The sequence below is a fragment of the Bos javanicus genome, chromosome 6 (assembly GCF_032452875.1).
Source record: "Bos javanicus breed banteng chromosome 6, ARS-OSU_banteng_1.0, whole genome shotgun sequence".
Lineage (NCBI taxonomy): Eukaryota > Metazoa > Chordata > Mammalia > Artiodactyla > Bovidae > Bos > Bos javanicus.
In genome coordinates, this window is record NC_083873.1 from 58696638 (window position 1) to 58720529 (window position 23892).

At 38.0% G+C, this 23892-nt stretch overlaps 1 protein-coding gene across 6 annotated transcripts in view; it reads left to right on the forward strand.

Moving 5' to 3' along the window:
* The window catches only part of WDR19 (WD repeat domain 19), a 78392-nt gene that overhangs the window by 11435 nt on the left and 43065 nt on the right, over positions 1–23892 (forward strand). For 5 of the 6 annotated variants that reach the window (XR_009737208.1, XR_009737207.1, XM_061421184.1 and 2 more), the window contains 12 exons: positions 3050–3165; positions 6482–6562; positions 7719–7831; positions 8104–8277; positions 11832–11902; positions 12592–12764; positions 12852–12966; positions 13891–13997; positions 14946–15068; positions 19831–19980; positions 21880–22027; positions 22156–22360. Coding sequence is in view for 4 of the 6 variants with exons in the window: in XM_061421184.1 (XP_061277168.1) it covers positions 3050–3165; positions 6482–6562; positions 7719–7831; positions 8104–8277; positions 11832–11902; positions 12592–12764; positions 12852–12966; positions 13891–13997; positions 14946–15068; positions 19831–19980; positions 21880–22027; positions 22156–22360 (1576 nt within the window). In the remaining 2 variants the exon portion in view is untranslated. The remainder of the gene's footprint in view (positions 1–3049; positions 3166–6481; positions 6563–7718; positions 7832–8103; positions 8278–11831; positions 11903–12591; positions 12765–12851; positions 12967–13890; positions 13998–14945; positions 15069–19830; positions 19981–21879; positions 22028–22155; positions 22361–23892) is intronic. The other variant, XM_061421182.1, reaches the window with a different exon arrangement.

Genomic DNA, 23892 nt, shown 5'->3' on the forward strand with positions numbered 1-23892 from the left:
ATATTCCTAATTCTGACCCCTCACTCTCTCCAATCATTAATCTAGGAGTGAACTAGGAGTTATTTTTACCTCAGGGTATATGACTGGAAGGTATGCGTATTTATTCCTTCTTTGACCTTCTTGATTCAGCCTCTTTGATTCCCCCAGCCTCTGGCACTTAGCATCTGACTACCTGAAGGAAATAGTATTGATTTTTTTCAATTGTTGTAACATCAGGCTGGTGAGGGGTGAAATGGGTAGGCTTAATTATAATTTACTGCTAATGGAAGAATTAAATGCTGGAGATAATAGTGCCCACAGAATACTTGAGAAAGTGCTTTTCAGTTAAAGACACTTACTCATTTCAAGTTATTTTCACATATATGTATATCTTTCATATGTGTATTTTTAGCACTCTGGCTATACAGTTACACCATTGATCCATTTGAAAAGTTGAACTAAAAAATCAGCTTTCACCATGTAAATTAATTTGTTTGACTTCAGTAGGCATTTTCTGTATCCCACTTCATTTATAGGCATGTCCTACCAGTTAACTTAAGATCCTTAGATAGCTTGACACTTGAGGTAAGAAGAAAATAATCATGTCAAAACATGATTATTTGGTGTCATTATTTGTTCATATGTACATGATTTTATATGTGATCTTTGTATTTAATATGAATATTGATTCTAATTCAGTCTAATTTATTAACTGTATAAAATAGACCTGAAAATATTCAGGTTAATTTTACATTTTAGGCCCTTTCACTGCCTCTTTCAGAGTTTGTTGTGATTTGTAGGTGTGCTTTTTTTTTCCTCTGAAATAATTTACTTTTCTAAAACCAAGGCATTTCACTTCCAGTAGCAGCTGCACAAATGCACAATCAGCAAGTGGTTTTTACAGTAACTAAATGTCTGTTCCCTTGTTATGTCTTGCTCTGATTTCTTTCCTTGAACTGAGTTAGGTACAGGCAATCCTCACTTTGCATGATTCTAATATGCATGAATTTCATTGACCACAGTTTACTTAATATTGCCAGTCTCCCAATAACATGATTCACATTTCAGTAACTGTGATATATTCCTGTAAGTTAATATTAATTAAATGAGCCAATACCTGCCCAGAACACTGTTAAGTAAGCACACGAAAGTGTTAACTGTAATCACTGATGTTAGGACTAACCTGAGTTCTGAGCTCTAGAAGAAAAGGAGAGATTTTCTTCTCTCTGTCCTGAGTGTAGGATGAAGTTTGTCCTTGGCATCTTTCCACCTCTCTTAATGTACTCCTTTATCCCTTCTAATACCTATTACTTTGGATACCCAGTTCCATTGTACTACCTATATCTCTTAATCAATCCATGATCAGCAAAATCTCCTATATCCCAGTCTCTTTTCTGAATGTTCCCTTCATTTTTGTGCTCTGGTCTCCTGGTTTGAAATACTACCTCTGTAGTCCTATGTTTGTCTCTTCCAGACTCTAGACTCATGCAAGCAATTGCTTACTCAACAGCTCCAATGAAATTTCTAGTGAATACTTCAGATTTGATATCACCAAACCGTGCAGCCGTTCCCTCTCATCATTGATACCTTTTCATCCTCTTAGATGTTTAAGCCAAATCTTACTGTTATCCTGACTCTTATCTTCCTCATACCCTCTATACCAAATGTGCCAGAAAATCTTACAGGATTTACCTCCAAATATGTCCAGAATCAACTTGTCTCATCACCTCTACCACTACCACCACCACCATGGTGTGGGGCTCAGACATCTTCTGCCTGCATCTCTGCAATCTCTTAACTGGTCTCCCTGCTTCAACTCTTGCCCTGCTATAAGAATATTCTCAACTCAGAAGCCCGAGTGAGCCTTCTGCTCAGAACTATCCAGTGGCTCTTCATGTCACCCAAGATCAAAGTCAGAATCCTTACAATGGCTAGTCAAGCCCTCTATGACCTGGCCCTTGAAAACTGTGATTTCATCTCTTAGTTACCTTTCTTTACTTTCTGGCCTCCAGCCACACTGTTCTCCTAGCTGAGCCTCTAACACACTGGACACATTCTTGCTTCAGGGTCTACTGACTTAATAACTATTTATTTAGAGCCTGCTTTCTGCAGAGATACTGTATTAGGTTCAGTAAGGGGTACAAGGAATAATAACAGCTAAAATAGCTAACACTTACATAGCACTTCCTGTGTTGCTGGCACTCTTCTAAGGGCTTTAGTTCATTTGATCCCCAACCCTGTGAAATAGCTTCTACTATTATCCCCAAATTTTGGACAGTGTGACTAAGGAATAGATAGGTTATCTTACCCAAGGTTTTGTGATAAGTAGTGGAGCCACTTACTCAAAATAGACAGCCTGCCTCCAGAAACTGTATACTTAATTAACCTTGAGACTCTTGAGTATTTATCTATTCTAGGACCTTTAACGAAAACCTGATGTCAAGTCATGTGATTTCCACCCCAAAATGTAGTTTTTGCACTGGCTAGATTGCTTAATTAAAAAGCGTTCTGATACTTAGTGGCTCTCTAATATCCCTCACTAGCTAAATGACTCAGTTCTTAACATAAGTCTCACTAAGGTGCATTCATATTTGTACCTCAATATTGTCACAAATCACTGTATGTCTTTCAGTTATATACAAATAATAAAAATTGTGATGTTGAATCAGCTTATGCCAAGGGTCTCCCACATCATAAAGCTGAATATAATAAAGATAACTTCAGTGCTTTGAGATTTACTTCTTTTAAGACATTACTGTGATAGGTTTTGTTATATGGTTAAACAAACAAACTTGTCGAGGGGTGGGATATCTTTTTATGTTAGGACCTATGCTCATATTCACATAAAAAGTTGGAAAATAGGATTGCCCTTATATACAGTTATCTTGATTTAAAACTGTTATAAACTCTTTTAAATAAGGCTGCTTAGACACTAAACTGCTTTGAGATTTTAAATTCCTTGTTTGTTTAATTTCCATAGTGTATTATCTAAACTTTGAGATTACCATCACAGATTTTGTAAAAATTTTTTTTGAGAAATCAATATGTACAAAAATCATCTCTTTTGCAGGGAAACATACTAAGAAAATCACATGTGGATGTTGGAATGCAGAAAACATGCTTGCTTTAGGTGGTGAAGATAAAATGATTACAGTTAGTAATCAGGAAGGTGACACAATAAGACAGGTAATACAGTAACTTCTCTTTGACTTGCTGTGTTCAGATTTTCCTCCAAAATAAAGTTTGTCTATCAGACTGACCTATAAAATTTTAAAATCTCTATGAGAGATGTTTACAATAACTTCATATTCTAAACATCAAGTTTTTTCTTTTTATGTACTAGGACATTTTTCTTTTCATACAAATACTTTCTCCAAATTTCCTCCTTTGTACACTTCCCCTTGGCTAGTGTTAGCTTGGATTATTCAGCTCTGTGGTTATAATCAACCATTATATTTGTGAATATCTCTTATTTTATTTGTGTATTTACAGTGTAAATCATAACCACTGGACTCAGTCAGATCTGCCTGATTCTAAAGCCCACTCCTTTAGCTGATATGTTAAATTGGTTCTAAACTAATCCTGTTAAATTTTAGGATTAAATTTTACTGCTGTTCAGATTTCCCACGATTAAGGGAATTTGTATTACCCATAGCTATATAATCTTACCAGGGGCAAAATTTCAATTGGGAAGACTTGGCTTATGGTTTAGTATTTCTAGAGCAATAGTGACTGACACATTCTTTGAATACTTCTAGTTTTACATTAATAGGTTCTACATTAGCTATTTATTGCTGCATAACAAATTACCCCTGAAACTTAGCAGTTTAAAAGAACAGATGTTGCTTTGCCATTTTTGTGGGTGAGTAGTCCAGACACAGCTAAGCTGAGTACTTCTGCCTCAAGGTCTCTCACGAGGCTGCAGTCATTTAGCATTCTGGACTGCAGTCTCATCTGAAGTCTTGACTAGGGACAAATCTATTTCCAAGCTCATGTGGTTGTTGAAAGGCAGGCTGTTAGGCTCAGGGCTTAGCTCCTCTCACTATTGACTGGAAGCCTGCCTCATTTTCTAGCCACATGTATCTCTCCTTAGCATATCTCACAACAAAGCCGCTGGCAAGAGAATGAGAATAGTCATTCAAGACCTAAGCCACAACCTCTTAATAAATAACCTCATCTCAGAATTATTTTTGCCATATTCTGTTCTCTAGAAGTGAGTCACTAGGTTCAGCACATACTCAGGGTCTGGGTGGCAATCGCACTAAGGCATGAAAACCAGGAGGTGAGGACCATTGTGGATAATCTGTGATATAGCTTACAAACCCTGTAGCATTTGTGAGATAGAGGAGGTAAATGAATGTTGGATTGTGAATTTGTAAGAGAGAAGATCTAAATCAGTCAAGGTGTAGGCTAAACTATTGTAACAGAGACCCAAAATGACAAGGACTCTAAGAATATAGTAGTTCAGGTGGCTTTTTCCTCTTTCATTTTATCATATAACAGAGGTAAGCAGGTCATCTGTGTATCTCTGCTTCTCCAGGTTGTGTAAAGTCCCCCTTCCCTCCTTCCCCACCCTTCCTTCCACCTTAATATTTTGCCATTTATTAGGGTGTTTTGCCCTCATTAGCACCACATCTGCATTTCAGCCCCAGGGAAAGGAAAAAGAGAAGTAGAGTGCAAGAAACTGTAAGCTACCTGATCTGGAAGATGCAGTCACTACTGCCATTCATATCACATGAACCTAGTCGTATGGTCAAACCTAAGTGCTGCCATGGAAGCTGCAAATTTAGTCTGCCTAGGTGACCATGTACCCTGCTAAAACTTGTTATAGAGGATATTGGAAGACTTTTATCAGTTGCTGTCATTCACCCCAAGCAGAACAGAACAAAGACAAGAGGAAAAACTTACTATGGCTTGCTCAAGACTGGAATGACTGAAAATTTGGGCTTTGAGAATTTGCAGAAGTCTGAAGAAGAAAGTTGGTTCTTATATCTGGAAAGCTTTGAAATTGAGGTAGAAGTAACTCAGTCATATTGAACAGACCACAGCATGATTCCAGTGATTCTTAAGGAAGGCATTGCTGTAAAAATAGTTTCTAGAAACCTTGTAATTTTCATCAATCTGTATTGGTGTCCTTTAGAATTCTAATACTACAGGTCCCTGCTCTTGTGTCCATACCAGACATCGTCAGTAGACACTGGCATTTTTTTCTTCACTGAATCAAGACATGACCTTAGAATACTTTTCCACATATAACATCCCAGGAAGCCTCTACCACTGAGCTATTATTTACATACAAGATAACTATTTCCCATTTTTAATCCCAAGAATTATGCTTCCAGAATATGACATACTAAAGTTGTAATTTAGTAAACAAAGCATACATTATAAGTACTGTTTCATCTGGTATTTTCTCCAAATTGCTTATACTTGGCTATTCTGCAAAGCACTCCATCGTTACTCCTGTGGGTTTATTTTTTATTTATCCTGCTTGTCTTGCTTCCTAAATCTGAAGATTGCTGTCATTCATCAGTTCTGAAAAATTCTTAGTCATTGTCTGTTTGAAATTTGCCTCTTGCCCTTGCTCTTCTCTTTCTGCAGCAACTGTTACACCATATATGTTTGACCAATATAAGTAGACCAATATGTTAGACCATCTTATGTCTCTTAATCTCTCTTTCCTAGTTTCTTTTTGTCACTCTGTGCAATCTTCAGGATAATTTCCACAAATCAGTTCACTTATTCTTCAAATATGTTTAATCTTCTATCCCATCAGTCCTTCCCATTTTAATGACCCTAATTTTTATTGGTGGAAAGTACTTTGTAGTTCTTTTTTAAAACCTGCTTGTACTTTTCAAGAAAGTGTTGTCTTTTCTTCTATTTATGAGTCTTTTTATGTTTGTAATCATTTTAAAAGTATTTTATGATGTTTTTCTGATAATTCTGTTCTTTTTAGATCTGCTGACCCTTGCTCTTGGTACATTGCTTGTGAATTTTCTCATTTTGAATTGGGAGCTCACCTACTGTAGGAAGTTGTTTGCAGCCTTGGAAGAGGCTTTAGATTTGTTTTTGCTGAACACTGCAGGGAGTTTCTAGACCACTCAGAGTATAACTTTGGACCTTAGACCACAATGAACATAGGAGGGAAACTGATTTGAAAAGAATTTTTTTCTAACCAAAGCCCAGCTCGAGTTCAAATGGGTTCATTATCATCTCTCTTTATCAGCCAGATATCTGCAGCATCAGTTCCTGCACTCACTTTGCTTTTCAATTTGATCTCTGCTTATGGGCCACAGAAATCTTCCTTACCTTCTTTCAGGCTTATCTTAGCCATTTAATAAGATACATGTTCAGTTTCATCCTGAATTTCTAGAACTTTATAGCAGTGGGATTTTCAGGTTATTCAGTCCAATGTATTCAGAAATGAAAGCAAGCTCCCTGTTTTGTTAATGGAATTTGGGTGTGGGGTTTATTCATGGTGATACTATGTTCATCTCCACAGATACCAGTGAGATCGGAGCCTAGTGACATGCAGTTTTCCATGATGAAGACTGATGACCGAACCTCCACTGCTGAAAGCACAGTAAGAGTTCTAAATCCAGGCCCAAATTATTTTGGTAATTTTGTAGGATATACTGTCTCCTTTTCTAGGATGGTTCAGAATCTCTGTTAAAAAAATTATGGTACATCACTTATGAAATCAACATAGACCCCCGTTTCTCAGGCCTAAATATTGTTTTTGCTGCCACCTAACATCAAAACAATTGAAGATAGAGTTCTGTAGCACCGTGGCTGCTCTCCTTATGGTAGCAAAAACAGTGGGGGCGCCTTGAAAAGCAAGAGTATTGATTTCTATATCTTTTAAATTTTTTCATTCTTATCAGATATGGGGACTAGAATGCCAGAAATTACTAGTTTTATTTTTTAACACCTTAGGTTTATTTTCCCTGCCACATTTTAACATTCTGAAGTCCAGATGGTTTTCACAATCAACCAGAATATATTTAATGAAGTAATGTTTTTCTTTATTTCTTAAAAAGATATTATATTGATAATGACTCATAACCGATTGCATCTTCAAAGCAAGGAAATATACCAAAGTGTTTCTGTTTATATATATATATATCCATTACCCTTAGTGAGCCCATATCGGTAATGTACTCCTCTGTCTCAACACAGTTACACTCTCAGCTGGGAATTACAGTTTAGTATTGGCCTGTGTGAGTAACAGGGATACTAGTCTAGCCACATTGACCAGTGCCCTGCAGGTGATGGAAAAAGTGATGGTATAAAAAGCTGAACTAGATTATCCACACGGGTATGGACAGGTAATCCCACGTGGCTCAGAATCAAAATCAGATGGCCTCAGTGTAGAAGAGTTGCTATACTCTGAATGTGAGTTTAATTCCAATGGAACTGTGTCAGACTTACCTTCTTGTACTGCACGGTACTCTTATTAGAGGTACAGAGAATTTTAAAAAGTTATTCCATTGAGCTATTTTAGTATACTTCCAAGGGTATATTGGGTATGCGTAAACCCAAGGATCCTTCCCAGACTACATTTAGGAAAATGATACAAATGTTTTGAGTTAGTCACATTGTTTCCTTACTAATTTATAACATTTAACACTAAATTTGGCTCAGTTGTTTTTCTAAATTAGGTTTATGCTATTTGAATTTGCTTATTAGTCTTTTTATGAAGTACTGAACATTCCTCTCATAATTCCTATTTTTGGCAGATAAGTGTAGTGGTTGGCAAGAAAACTTTGTTTCTTTTTAATCTGAATGAACCAGATAACCCAATTGATCTGGAGTTTCAGCAACACTATGGCAACATTGTCTGCTACAGTTGGTATGTACAGAAGCACAATACATGAAGAGTGTTTTTCCTTATGAAGTATAATGTGTTTCGTTTTTGTCTGTAGCATTTTCACTCCTCTCTGTGACATTTTCTGGGTTGCAGTCTGTGACTTAACATGTGAAACTACCTAGCATGTTATCTGGCAAATAGGCCCTTGATAAATGATATTCTCTATTTCCTCAATGTTCAGGTATTTGTTTATTACTGTATTGCAAATGACAGTTAATCTTCCTTTTACTGTATTACTGCCTTTGTTACTGTAGGTACGGTGATGGCTACATCATGATTGGTTTTTCACGTGGAACTTTTGTTGTCATTTCCACTCATATTCGAGAGATCGGTCAAGAGATATTTCAGGCTCGTGACCATAAAGACAGTCTAACCAGTATTGCAGTATCACAGACCCTTAACAAAGCTGCTACGTGTGGTGATAACTGGTAAGTTATATTCACGTATTCCTAGGAAAGCTTATTTAAGGAATGGTCAAGAGATTTAACAGGATGTTGTTAACTAATGTTAATCTATCCACCATACTTGCACTATTAGAACATGTTTGCAGTTGAAAATTTCTAAGATATCTTTATCTTTGCCTTGAACACTCAGGGTAAAACCTAAAATACTAAATGTGTACCGAATACAAAACCTAAAATGGAGTATACTTGAAAATCAGTCATAACAATAAAATGGGCACTTCTGGGTAACAGGGAGTAAGTACCCTTGACCCTGTCTCTCTCACCAAATACAGCCATAAAACCTGAAGAGAACCCATGAAACAGCTATGTAAGGATTCTGAAAAGTAAATAGTAGCAGGCAGACTGGAGAAGAAAGCCAGCATTTGAAGTACCACTAAGCCAGTGGTGAGTCTCCTGTGTGTCTTCTGGTCTCTCTCAGCCAGGACTCAAGGCAGCCTGAGACCTGGACGTAAGCACTGGAGCAGAGACAGAGAGAGCTCTGAAAGAAGCCCTTTAGTTCTGGCTCAACTTGCAGTAAAGAGAACACACCCATTCTGAACAGAGGAAAAGATTAAAAAAAAAAAAAAAAAAAAAAACAGCCTCAGGGACCTTGAAACTACCAAAATATCTAACATTTGTGTCATAAAAATCTCAAATATAAAGGTTGGAAGCATCTCCCATTTGACAAAAGACAACCTATATTTTATACTAGCTCAGCAACCCCCAAAAAGAGTAAATCCAAAGAAATGTAGGCCCAGACTCATCATGGTTAAACTGCTAAAAACTAAAGGCAAAGAAAAGATTTGAAAGTAGCCAGAGAACATTTTGAATGACAGCAGGTTTCTCACCATAAACCGTAGTGACCAGGAGGAAACTCATAACATTCTTAAACTGCTGAAAGAAAAGAATTGTCAACCAAACTTCCATCTATATCCAGTAAAAATAGCAATCAGTAATGAAGGTGAAATAAACATTCTCAGATGAAGGAAAATGAAGAGAATTTACTGCCAGTGGGCCTCCTCTAAAAGAACTACTGAAGGAAGTTCTTCAGATAGGAGATAACAGATGACAGAATGAAACTTGGAATGTCAAAAATAAAAGGAAGGCAACAGAAACGGGAAATAACTGAGTAGATAAAGTGAAGGTGTTGGTCACAAAGGCTACTGGTGAAATCACATCAGGAACTTACATTTGCTTATGACTGTGGGCTGCTATGAAGGGCATGAATGTGCATGAAGGGACGAGTGTTCATTTAAGATCACTGCAGGCCACTTGGCCAAACAAAACAGATGCCAAGACAGCTATATCATGGTGTAACTTAAACTTTCAGCAGACTTGGATAACACTATAAACCAGCTAGACCTAGCGGACATCTACAGAACACTCCACCCAACGACAGCAGAGTACACATTTTTCCCAGACACCCGTGGCGCATTCACCAATGTAGACCATATCCTGGAGCATGAAACAAACCTCAACAAATTGAAATCATACAAAATGTGTTAAGCCATCATGTAATCACACTTGAAATTGGTAACAAGATAACAGGAAATTCTCTGTATACTTAGAAATTAGACAGCCTACTTCCAAATAATTCATGGGTCCAAGAGTAAATCTAAAAGTAAACTAGAAAATACGTAGAACTGAGTGAAAATGGGAATGTACATTTGTTGTTGTTCAGTCACTCAGTAGTGTCCAACTCTTTGTGACCCCACGCATGCCAGGCTTCCCTGTTCTTCACCATCTCCCAGAGCTTGCTCAAACTCATATCCATTGAGTTGGTGATGCCATCCAACCATCTCATTCTCTGTTGTCCCCTTCTCTTCCTGTTTTCAATCTTCAATAGATGTACATAGCAATATCTATTTTCAGGCGGCTAAAGCAGTGCTGAGAAGAAAATTTATAGTACTAAAGAGAAAAGACATCTAATCAATTATCTAAGTTCCTATCTCAAAAAAACTAGAAAGAGCAAAACAAGCCCAGAGCAGAAGGAAGAAAGTAACAAAGAGCAGAAATTGAAAATAGGGAAAAAATTTAAAAGCTAGGGGTTTAGGGGGGAAATTGATAAATCTCTAGCAAGGATGACAAAAATAGAATACAGTTCACCAATATCATGAGTGAAATAGAAGTATCACTACAGATCTGAAAACCACTAACAAAGCAATACTACAAACCACTTTATACTCAGCAATTTGATGACTTGGAACATAGGAAGCAACTCAGTCGAGGGTACATTTTATGTGCCTACTGGCCATCTGTATGTTGTCTTTGGAAAAATGTCTATTACAGTCTTCTGCTCATTTTTCAATTGGTTTGTTTGGTTTTTTTGTTGAGTTGTATGAACTGTTTATATATTTTGGAGATTAACCCCTTGTCTGTTGCATCATTTGCAAATACTTCCTCCCATTCTGTAGGTTCTTTTCATTTTTGTTGTTTTTTTTTTTTAATGGTCTCCTTTGCTGTGCCAAATCTTGTTAAGTTTGATTAGATCCCATTTGTTTATTTTCACTTTTATTTCTATTGCCTTGCTAGACTGACCTAAGAAAACATTGATGTGATTTATGTCAGAGAATGTTCTGCCGATGTTCCCTTCTAAGAGTTTTATACTCTCTTGTCTTAGATTTGTCTTTAAGGCGTTTGAGTTTATTTTTGTGGGTGGTGTGCACAGGAGGGTGCGCACCCCCCTTTGAAGATGTGCTCTAACATCTGATCTACATGCAGCTGTCCACCTTCCCCAGCGCCACTAGCTGAAGAGACTGTCTTTTTCCCATTGTGTATTCTTGCCTCCTTTGTTGAGGAGTAATTGACTGTAGGTGTACAGATTTACTTCTGGGCTCTTTGTTCTCTCTGTTATTTCTTACAGTCACATGTGGACCTACAATTATATCAAAAATTTAATTAAATGAAAATGGAAAATATATGAAGAAGAAGCACTGGGAGGGTGGAGAAGGGACAAAGGAAGGAGAGAGGAAGGGAGACAGGAAGAAAGAAATACCACTCTTAGGTCCCAACATCATGCCACACAGGTTTCACTTGCATAAGCCTACTTACCCTTCCCAAAAACCCTTTGAAGTAACATTATGCCTCCACTTTTCAGAGCTTTCCACCTAGGCCTTTCCAAATCTTTCTGTTATACCTCGTTTATTTTTGTAGGAACGAACTCTTGGAGCAGTGGATGAGGGGAGAGGAGGGGAGGACACATTGCAAAGAGAAACCTGCTTCATTTTACAATAATCAGTACTGCTCAGGGGCAAGTTTGCCTACTCAAACTTTTCCTCAGGATCTTCAGCCTCCTTGTTCCTGACTGTAGATCAAAGAACTAAGCTGGGCACCACTCCCACCCCCTATCAACAAACAAAAATTTTAAAGAAAATATAATTAAATATAGAAAGTTTAATATTTTCTTACCTTAACCCTATAGATCCTCCTGTACCTCCCTTTTTGGAGAACACTGACCTGTTCCATAGCTTATAATTGCTTGAATTTAACTTAGTGCTCATATTTAAAAAATATATATATATATATATTTTTTTTTTCAGCATTAAAATCCATGACTTGGCAGAATTAAAAGACATGTATGCTATAGTCAACCTGGATGATGAACATAAAGGTATTGATTTTTCTGAAGCAAATTGGCATTTGATCATTTTAGTAAAAGAGTAATGTGTTTGTTAATGTATGGTTTGCATTCATTGTAGGAGGAAGCAAATTAACACCTTTCACTAGAATTCCCTAAAGTAGCCTCTTTATTAGTGATTATGTTGAGTCATACTCCTTGACTGGGCTTCCCAGTTGGCTCAGTGGTAAAGAATCCACCTGCCGTTGCAGGAGGCACAGATTCAATCCCTGGGTCACGAAGATCCCCTGGAGAAGGAAATGACAACCCACTCCATTACTCTTGCCTGTGAAATCTCATGGACAGAGGAGCCTGGCCGGCTATAGTGCATGGGGTCACAAAAGAATTGGAAATGACTTAGTGACTAAAAACAAAAAACTTCTTGACTAGGAGGATGTGAATATACTTTGATTCAAAGATTTCTGTTGTATTTTATGCCAAATCCAGTTGCAAAATCTAAATTCTTACATATTTCCCTTTGAGCCAGTTTTGAATGCATCAGGGCTCATGCTCATAAGCCAATCCATGATGAATGTCCTAGTCTAAATAAAAGCTACTTCCACTGTTTTTTTAAAACTTTGAAGATTTTTATGCCTCTGGTAGCTTAAGATATTTAGTGTGCTTGGTTTCCTGTAACAGCATATCTGTTTTTAAATAATCCTTTATATGCTCCATCATTTCAGGGCTGAGTACCTTGTCCTGGACAGATGATGGCCAGCTGCTGGCACTGTCCACCCAGAGGGGCTCGCTGCACGTGTTCCTAACCAAGCTCCCCATCCTTGGAGATGCCTGCAGCACCAGGATTGCATACCTCACCTCCCTCCTTGAAGTCACCGTAGCCAACCCTGTTGAAGGAGTACAAAAACAGTATTATCTTTATTTGTTAATAAAATTAAAACAGTGTTAACAGTTGATTCACTACTGCTACTTTTCTCTATTATAGGAACTGCCAATCACAGTTTCTGTCGACGTGGAGCCCAACTTTGTAGCGGTGGGACTTTATCACCTGGCTGTGGGAATGAATAATCGAGCTTGGTTTTATGTCCTTGGCGAGAATGGCAAGTCTAAATCCAGTTGTTTTCGTATCTAAAATATAATTTGTTTTTTTGTCTGTTTGTTTGTTTGGGAAGCACTAATAGTTTCTTTTAAGACCAAATCTTTCTTTTTCTTCAGACATCTCTTTCTTAGCTTAAATGGTTTTTTGCTAATCTTCTAAAAATTTTTGTTTTGTTCTTTTGTTCTTTATCTTTGTTGTGAAGACACTGGTATCCTGAGCAGATTGTGTTCTTTAGAATTGGGCCCTGGGTTCAAATTCCCTTGTGCCCCTTTTAGCTGGGTGACTGTAGACAAATTCTTTATCCCTCTGAGCCTTGGTTTCCTCATCTGGAAAATGAAGATTCTTCTACTTGAAAAGGGTTATGAGAAAAATTATATGAAATAAAATGTGTAATCTATTTTGTGCCTGGTCTTTCTTAGGCCCCTGTCGGTCTGGTAGGTACTGAGTAAATGTTAATTCCCTACCTGCCACCGCCCCACCCACCCCCACCGCCCCCCGCCCCACTGTATGCTTTGAATGACCACTGACATCTGAAGGGAACCTCACTTTTTCTTCTCCTCCTCCTCCACCTCTTTCCCGCAGGAGGTCAGATGTCCCTCAGGAATAGAGCCAGCCTGAGAATTATCCTCAGATGTTCCATTAAGCTTCTTGTCACTAAGGTTTAATTTTTGGTCGTTTTGCAAGTGACTTTATTTTTTTATTTTTTTGACTCTATTTTTTATTACTTTGTTTCTTGTGAACCACTATGAAATTCCTAAAGGCAAATTTATATGGCAACTAAGATTTTCTTTAGAATGGCTAAAATAAAACTTTCAGGTTCAGAATATTCTTTCAAAGGCACACATTTAAAACTTATTTTCAGATCATTAGATTAGATCATTTTGTTTATATTTTATTGAGTTTGTTCTTGTTTTGATTACCACAGCTGTTAAAAAATTGAAAGATGTGGAGTATCTGGGGACAGTAGCCAGTGTTTGCCTTTATTCTGACTATGCGTCTGCACTTTTTGAAGGCAAAGTCCAGTTACATTTGGTAAGTATTTTTGGTGTCCCATGGCCTGCTTAGGTCAGTGATGACAATGAATAGCCTAATGTTTTGTAATCAAGAACTTTGGTCAAGAAGCGACCATGTACAGACTAGCTAGAAAGCCGTATGTGACAAGAATTGACAAAACTCTTTACCCTTCTGCATGAGATTAACCCTCAATTAACCCTTTAACTCTGTTCCCAAGAAACCCAACAAAGTTTCAGCTGTGCTGCTCATAACATTGCTTATGTAAAAATGGCCATGTAAAGTGTGTCTAGAAGGAACTATAAGTAAGTTGTAAAAACTGATGGGAATGCCATAGGTCTGGCTTCCTGGAATGGATTGACCCATGTGTTTGGTCCTGTCACTGGTGGGGATCCTGAAACTATGCCCCATGAGTTGTTCAAGAGATGTTGGCCCTAGAAATATGGGGCTTCTCAACCAGGACACTTCGCACATGTATTTCTTGGCTCTTTACTTCTGGGAAGCCAAAGAGATTAGCTACAGAACAACTGCAGAGGCTACTGCAAACACTTTTACCATTAAAGAAAGTGAAAGTGTCAGTCGCTCAGTCCTGTCTGACTCTTTGCAGCCCCTTGAACTGTAGCCCATCAGGCTCCTCTGTCCGTGGAATTCTCCAGACAAGAATTACTAGAGTGGGTAGCCATTCCCTTCTCCAGGGGATCTTCCCAACCCAGGGGTCAAACCCAGTCTGCTGCATTGCAGGCAGATTCTTTACCATCTGAGCCATCAGGGAGACTCCTTAAAAGGGATATTTAATGTGCCTTGCTGGCAAGCTGGGTTCCTGCCTGATACCTTTCTGAGTAAAGTGGTTTATCTGGTGAGCCTGAATATTTAGTTGAATTTAAGAAAAAGACTCTCCCTTACCCACTAGATGTTGCAAACCAGATTTATTCAGTTAAGTCCATGAGCCACTATTATTCTTTGTTTTAGATAGAAAGTGAAATGTTGGACGCTCAAGAAGAACGTGAGACGCGACTTTTCCCAGCAGTGGATGATAAGTGCCGTATTTTATGTCATGCCTTAACTGGTGATTTCCTCATCTATGGCACAGATGTACGTGTTGTCGTCTGTAATATAGAACGTGGGAAAATTTCTCATTTTTACCTTGTAATTTATTATATGTGTGTGTGTGTATATATGTTATATAGATATTATATGTGCATACATGCTCAGTTACTTGTTTGTGTCCGACTCTTTGCAACCCCATGGACTATAGTCTTGCTCTGTGGGATTATCCAGGCAAGAATACTGGAGTAGGTTGCCATTTCCCCCTCCAGGGGATCTTCCCAACCCAGGAATCAAACCCATGCCTCCTGCATTGGTAGGCAGGATCTTTACCACTGAGTCACCTGGGAAGCATTATATATGCAAAAAATTATTATTATATATGTATGTAGAGCACATTGGTGGAGAAGGCAATGGCACCCCACTCCAGTACTCTTGCCTGGAAAATCCCATGGACGGAGGAGCCTGGTAGGCTGCAGTCTATGGGGTCGCTAAGAGTCAGACACAACTGAGCGACTTCACTTTCACTTTTCACATTCATGCATTGGAGAAGGAAATGGCAACCCACTCCAGTGTTCTTACCTGGAGAATCCCAGGGACGGTGGAGCCTGGTGGGCTGCCGTCTATGGTGTCGCACAGAGTCAGACACGACTGAAGTGACTTAGCAGAGCACATTGGTGTGATTTGCTATCATCAAGTGCTTTTGTAACTATAAGCAACTTTGATGGCACAATGGAAAGGACAGACTTTGGAGTCTGGACAATCTGGGCTCAAATACTAGTCCTCTTACTTGCTGCTTGATACTTCCCAGTCTCATTTTCCTTATCTTGATGCTTTCAGGATTTAATTTGATGACACATGTAAGACACCTCATTCAACTTTAGCTGTCCAGTGCCTACATTTAGCGGGCATTTAATTAAAATTAATTGAATATTGAGAATCCCACTTCAACCTTTTGGTCATTTGAACCACCAACACCCTGTACTCTTAAATGTTACATTAGCCACATACACATAAAGCATAGTTTAGTAATAGCATTTATATTTGTAAAAACTTTTAAAGATTTTTCAAAGCATGTCATACCTGTTACCTCGCTTAGCCTCTAGAAGAATTCACTAAGTTGGTTTTAAAAAAAAAGGCATTATTTTCCACATTTGTTGCTATTGTTCAGTTGCTCAGCCATGTCCGACTCCCCCATGGACTGCAACACACCAGGCTTCCCTGTCCTTCATTAGAAAAGCAATTAATCACTGTTTCAAAGGTTCTGTTTTCTCACAATGTTTTTTTAAAGAGCATATTTTAAAACATGCTTATTGCCAGAAGAGAGACTTTTTAAATTTAAATTTGACCCAAAATCAGTTTTTGAGCTTATATACACAAGTAAGGTAGGTCTCATGTATCAGATAAAGTGGTGGTGATATGGTAACTAAGTAGTAAATAAATTAATAGTATATTTGTATAACACACAACAGTTTATAAAGCCCTGATCTCACTTATTTTATCTCATTAACTCTATAAAATAAGCAGGGAAGCTATATATATATATATATATATGCTTATATATATATAGTGTATATAATATCATGATGTCCACATATAAGTGATATCATGTATTTGTCTTTCTCTGTCTGACTTACTTCACTCAGTGTGACAATCTCTGTGTCCATCCATGTTGCTACAAATGACATTATTTCATTCTTTTTTGTGGCTGAGTAATATTTTATTGTATATATGTACCACGCCTTCTTTATCTGTTCATCTGTTGGTGGATGTTAGGTTGTTTCCATGAATGGTTTTTTCTCTCAGTACTTTAAAGATGTACTGTCTTCTCCTCTGTCGTCTTGCCTACATTTACTCCAGTGAAATCTCTGTCATTCTTATCTTTGTCCCTCTGTGTGTCTCTGTCTTTTTCCTCTGACTGCTTTTAATATTTTCTCTTAATTGCTGGTTTTGAGTAAGTTAATTGTGATGTGCTTTGATGTAGTTTTCTCCATATTTCTTGTGCTTGGGTTGTTGAGCTTCTTTGAACCCAAGGGTTTATAGCTTTAATAAAATTTGGAACATATTCAGCCATTATTTCTTCAAAGATGTTTTCCCCCCCTCTGTTTGCATTCCAATTTCAGAAACTCCAATTACACATATATTAAACCGCTTTAACTTATCCCACAGTCGATGCTATTTAAATTTTTTTACTTGTTTTTTTTCTCAGTTTCATTTTAGATAATTTCTACTGCTGTATTTCAAGGTTACTAGCCTCTTTGGAGAAGGCAATGGCACCCCACTCCAGTACTCTTGCCTGGAAAATCCCATGGACGGAGGAGCCTGGTGGGCTGCAGTCCATGGGGTCGCTAAGAGTCGGACATGACTGAGCGACTTCACTTTCACTTTTTACTTTCATGCATGGGAGAAGGAAATGGCAACCCACTCCAGTGTTCTTGCCTGGAGAATCCCAGGGACAGGGAAGCCTGGTGGGCTGCTGTCTGTGGGTCGCACAGAGTCAGACATGACTGAAGCGACTTAGCAGCAGCAGCCTTTTTTCCTGTCATACTGAATCTGCCAGTAGCTTCAGACACTATAGTTCATTTGCAGAAGATATATTAGAATCTGTTTTTATATCTTCCATTTATCTATTTAAACATATGCCATACCATTATATTAACTGTTTTAGTTACCTTATTTGCTAATTCTAATATCTGGGTCAGTTCTGGGTCAGTTTTGATTAATTATTGTCCTCAACATGGGTTATGTTTTTTCCTACTTCTTTGCATACATTTGGGGGTGCTGGATGTTTTGTATTCCTAAAGATACTTGTGAGCTTTGTTTCCGGAATGCAGGTAATTTACTTGGGAACAGTCTGATCCTTTTGAGTCTTGGCTTTTGTGATTTGTTAGGCAGATGTGGAACACTACTTTCATTTTGTTGTTTAGTTGCTAAGTTGTGTCCAACCCTTTTGCAACCCCATGGACTATAGCCCCCAGGCTCCTCTGTCCATGGAATTTCTCAGGCAAAAATACTGGAGTGGACTGCTGTTTCCTTCTCCAGGGGATCTTCCCAACCCAGGGACTGAACCCCTATCTCCTGTGTCACATCCTGCATGGGCAGGCAGCTTCTTTACCACCGAGCCATCAGGGAAGCCTGGAACACTGCTTAGTCTACAACTAATTATTTCCCACTTTTGAGGCAAGATCTTCCTGAGTACTCCACCCAGTATCCTGTGAATTATGTTTTCTAATCTGCCTATTGAAAACAGTCACTGTTCCCAATTCTGTGTGAGTGCCAGTCACTGTTTCCTCTAATGCCTTTGGATGGTTCTTCTCCCTGGCTTTGACAATTTTCTCATAAGTGTGCAGTGATCAATACTCTGCTGAAGACTCAAGGTGGACCCTCTGAAGATCTTCAGTGCTCTGTCTCAGTGCATCTCTCTGCTCTCTGGTATTATATGCTGCAAGTCTAGCCACTCCCTTCTGCCCCACTGAATCCTCAGCTCTATCTCCTGAACTCAGAGTCGTGCTCCACCTGCATGTTCCCTCCCTTTGCCATGGCTTGAAAACTCTCCCAAGGCAAAAACTGGAGCAATCACAGGACTTATCTTGTTTCCCATCTCCAAGAGACCATTATCCTGTGTTGCCTTATTCCAGTATCTTGAAAATCATTTTTCATGTCTTTTGTCTGTTATTTTTGGTTCTTTTGGGTGGGCAAGTCAAGTCCAGTCACACCATCTTGGCCTGAATAGAAATGTAAGATGTTAACATGTGTTTTTATTTTAATTAAACTTTCTATTTTGGGGTCATCGTAGACTCATATGCAGGTATAAGAAACAATACAGAGAGATCCTATAAATCCTTTTCCTAGTTTCCCCCAATGGTAACATTATATTACGTATCACAACCAGGGTATTGACATTAACAGGCAAGATACAGAACAATTCTGTCAGTACCAGGACCTTTCATGTTGCATTTATCTCCACACCCACTTTCTAATTGCCTTTGCCTTATCCTTAATCCTTGATAACAATCTGGCTTTTCTAGTCTATTCCAATGGTCTGTGTGTCTGTCCCTCCACCAGTACTACACAATGATTGCTGTAGCTATAAAAAAAAAAAATTTACAGACCTGTTTTCCCATTTTTTTTTCACAACTGTTTTACCTATTCTAGTTCCTTTGCAGGGCCATATAAATTTTAGAATAATCTTTTCTGTATCTACAAAAAAATCTTGTATATCAGTTCAGGAGAAATAACATCTTTATTCTGATACCAATCCATGAACACAGTATGCCTCTCCATTTATTTAGATATTCTTGCATTCTTTCATTAGTGATTTTTAGTTTTCAACACACAAGTCCTATGCATGCTTTGTTAAATTTACACCTAAGTATTTCATTTTTTGAGTGATTGTAAATGGTATATTTTTAAATTTTGATGTCTATGTGTTCATTGTTATTAGAGAACTATGACTGTATCTTGTGAAATTTTCTAATTTATTTACAGCAAAAATATTTAAAATAATATAACTTGAAAGTTAATGTTAACCAATAAGAGTATTTCTTAAAAGTGGGAAATCTGAAAATCAATTAAGCTTTAATATGACTAAGGATATTAGAACTAATAATAGACTGTTGAGTTAGATGTACATACTCATTTAACTTACTTTCTTGGATCTGTACTTTGCTTATATAGTAAATATTTTTGGACTCTTCCTTGATCAAAAATATGACTTATTTTTTTCAAATTAGGAAATATGCTTAACATAAATGCTGAAAAATCAGTATTTTCTTGACAGCCTTTCATTTCTGTGACTGGATTTTTTTAGACTGGTGTCATTCAGTATTTCTACATTGAAGACTGGCAGTTTGTTAATGATTATCGACATCCCGTCAGTGTGAAAAAGATTTTTCCTGACCCAAATGGGACCAGATTAGTTTTCATTGATGAAAAAAGTGATGGATATGTCTACTGTCCAGTAAGTCTAGAAAAGTTTTCAAATAGTTATTTTTTTAAATGGCAACAGATGAAGAAAAAAGTGTTTTTAAAATATATTTCATATATAAGATCACTTTCTCTAAAACAGTGCCGAGAATTATAGTACTTTGTTATTATGTTTGTGGTATATTTGTGATTTGTTTTCATGACTGTTTTCATCTAGAAAACTTTTTACATTATTTTGTAATTTTTAAGTGTTAAAAAATCTTAGAGTTTTTAATGGAAAAAATAGTTCTTATTCTGCATCATTTTAACCTTATTTATGGCACAGTATTACAGTGTATCTTCAGGTAACATGAATTTTCTCTCTGGAAATGCAATAGCTTCAGAGAGCAAGGACTGTTCCCTGTCCTTTCTGCCCACCTCAGTTGATTTTCCTCTTTTCTTAAAGATCCTGAACACAGAGGAAATATTTTTTTTTAACTAGGTGATTTAAAAACAGATGGCTCCGTTTTTAGACTTTTTTTATTGTTGTTCAGTCATTCAGTTGTGTCTGATTCTTTGCGATCCCATGGACTGCAGCATACCGGGCTTCCCAGTCCTTGACTATCTCATGTCCAAGATAAAGGAAGTTTTTATCTTGGAGAAGTTTGCTCAAAGTCATGTCCTTTGAGTTGGTAATGCCATCCAACCATCTCATCCTCTGTCACTCTCTTCTGCTCCTGCCTCCACTCTTTCCCAGCATCAGGGTGTTTTCCAATGAGTCAGTTCTTCACATCAGGTGGCCAAAGTATTGGAGCGTCAGCATCAGTCCTTCCAATGAATAGTCAGGGTTGATGAAGATTTTTAGATTTAGTTACTCCTATTTTTAAACATCCTTAATTTTTACAAGGCTAAATTTAGAAAAAAGGAAATAGTGTGGTTTTATCTCGCTTACTATACTTGGATTTTTTTTTTTTTTTTTGATATTCAGTTAGTATATTTTTGTTCATAGTTGACACAGCCTACAGCTGCGCTTGGACTGAACCTTAGTAACTGTTCCCAGGTGTCTTAGCTTTACCACAGTGAAGACACATTCCCTGAAGATAGCTCTCACTCACAATATACTCTCCTAGATAGTAAAACTTCCTTCCTCCCTTTTTCTTTTTCTCTTCTCTTTATTTCTTTTCTTTTCTTTCTTTGACAAATGTGTAACAGATTTCCACAGAAGTGCCTGGATTATTTATTCAAAATTCCTAATATTCTAGTTCTTTCCAACCCATTTCTCAGTTACAAAATAAATGAGGAAAAACAACCTGAATGTAAAGATGACCTTGAGTTCCCCCTACTTAATAAGGAAATTAAATCTTGTAGAGATTTCCTTTCAGGATATATATGTAAGCCTATCTGCCTGAGTTTATAGGGATATATGGGTTGATTTTTTTTAATAGCTTATATTACTGTAATTACAGTTTGTTGGAATACATTGTTGGAATGCATGTTTTTAAATAAAATGTACCAAGTGGAATTTATTTAGATCTCAAATCGTGTATGAATTATTTTGTTTCTTCTCTAGTTGGAGCATTTCTGTACCCAATATTATTGGAAATTCTCTAAGCACAAGTGTGTTCATAGTTAATATTTCTGTTATCATTTTGAGCAACTTCAACTTTTTTTCTTAACCTGAAGTTTTGTGTCCAGACTTGTAGTTTTTCTGGCAAATTCACCAAATTTTAGATAAAACCCTTGATTTTGCATGTAACTACAGTTTTTTGCAAGCTATGCTCATTATAGAAAGGGGACAAGAAACTTTTCTTCATTTATCTTAGGATGTTGGCAAGTTGAATATGAGTTGGTAAGCTTTGCCAGCTAAGGCTGCAGACAAGCTCCATCCTACCAAGGCAAATGATAATGGTTTAAGTGCAGACTTGGGTAAAATCTGTAAATCCTCAATTTTTAGGTTAATGATGCTACCTATGAGATTCCAGACTTTTCACCAACCATTAAAGGTGTTCTTTGGGAAAACTGGCCAATGGATAAAGGTGTATTTATTGCCTACGATGACGATAAGGTGTACACGTATGTCTTTCACAAGGACACTATCCAAGGTACTTAATCACTTTTTTGTTTGTTTGTTGAGAATTACATTTCCATTGCACTAAAATTAAAACATTTTTTTTTAATGTGTCTGCTGAGTATTAGCTTTTAACATTAAGGTGTCTGTTTTATAATATAGGATCCAAGGTCATTCTGGCTGGTGGCACCAAAGTTCCTTTCTCTCATAAACCTTTGCTGTTATATAATGGAGAGTTGACCTGCCAGACCCAGAGTGGAAAAATAAACAACATCTACCTAAGCACTCACCGCTTCCTCGACACTTTAAAAGACGTGGGGCCTCATGAACTGAGGCAGGTGCTGACACAGACTTTAATGCTGAAAAGGTATGGCTTAAACACTTCTTGTGGAGCTTCTCATTTCCTTTTGTGATTTTAAAGGTCAAATCTTGTGAAAATAGATGGAAAGGAATTCCCTGGCCATCCAGTGATTAATAAGACTATACTCTTCCAATGTAGGGAGCACAGGTTCGATCACTGGTTGGGGAACTAAGATCGCGCATGCCACACAGCATGACCTGAAAAAAAAGATGGAGATAATAGTATTTACCTCATTTACTTCACGGGATTATCATGAGGCTCAGATATGATCGATTTGAGAATATATGTAAATTCTAAAGGAAGGGCTTTTTTACTATGGGATAAGCCCATCAGAACAAAAAGTTTCTAATCTCCCAAATAGCACAGTTATTGTGAAATTCTAATAAATTTAATTATTTCAACACTCCCTTAATTTCATTATAACAAAGTTAGATTTTATCTTACTTGAGATTTTTTTCCCCCTGCTTTTTCCTCTCACCTCTTAGGACCACAGTGAATTCCTTTTTGTAAATGTTGCTCTTCCTCAGGGTCCCTTGGGCTCCTTTCTTCTCTTCTCACTCTAATTATTCTTCCAGAGTAAATCTCCTCAAGTGAGTGAAGTCGCTCAGTCATGTCCGACTCTTTGTGACCCCATGGGCTGTAGCCCACCAGGCTCCTCCTTCCATGGGATTCTCCAGGCAAGAGTACTGGAGTGGGGTGCCATTTCCTTCTCCAGGGGATCTTCCCAACCCAGGGATCGAACCTGGGTCTCCTGCATTGTAGGCGGACGCCTTACCGTCTGAGCTACCCCTGCTTTTTCCTCTCACCTCTTAGGGTGACTGTGAATTCCTTTGTGTAAATGTTGCTCTTCCTCAGGGTCCCTTGGGCTCCTTTCTTATCTTCTCACTCTAATTATTCTTCCAGAATGAATCTCCTCAAAGGTGGTTTCAATACCTTATATATGAGGTTAACTCCAGAATATGCATCCTTGACTTAAACCTGTATCACCAGTACCTCCCAGTCCTGTGTAGCTGGGAGTCCACGAGTTCCTCAAACCCGCGTCATCATCTTTCCCAGCCTCCTTTTCTCCCCCTGCCCAAATCATGTTGTGCACATGCCCTACAGCGCACACCCACACACATGTATACACACCCACACACATGCATACACACCCAAACACACCCAGGTCTATTTCTCCTCCACTATTCCTCCACCTTAACTCAGGCCTTCCAATGGAGTAACGTGTAGCAGAGCGACTTCTGACGGCTCTCTCTCCAGGTAGCCTCAAGACAATCTATTCTCCGTACACTTTGGAAAATGTGAGTCTGATCCTCAGTGACTTCCCATTGCCTTTAGGAAGAAACCCTTATTTCTCAGGGACCTCAGTCTGACACACTCAGCTCTTGCTGATTTAATACCAGCCTCACCTGCCCCGACTCCTCCACTGCTCTCTGTCCACTGACTGCTTGAATTCAATAATTTTTCATGATTTCCTGCCTTGGCATGTGCTGCTTTCGCATCTTAGACTGCCCTTCCCTGTCTGTGTAGGTAGTAACGCC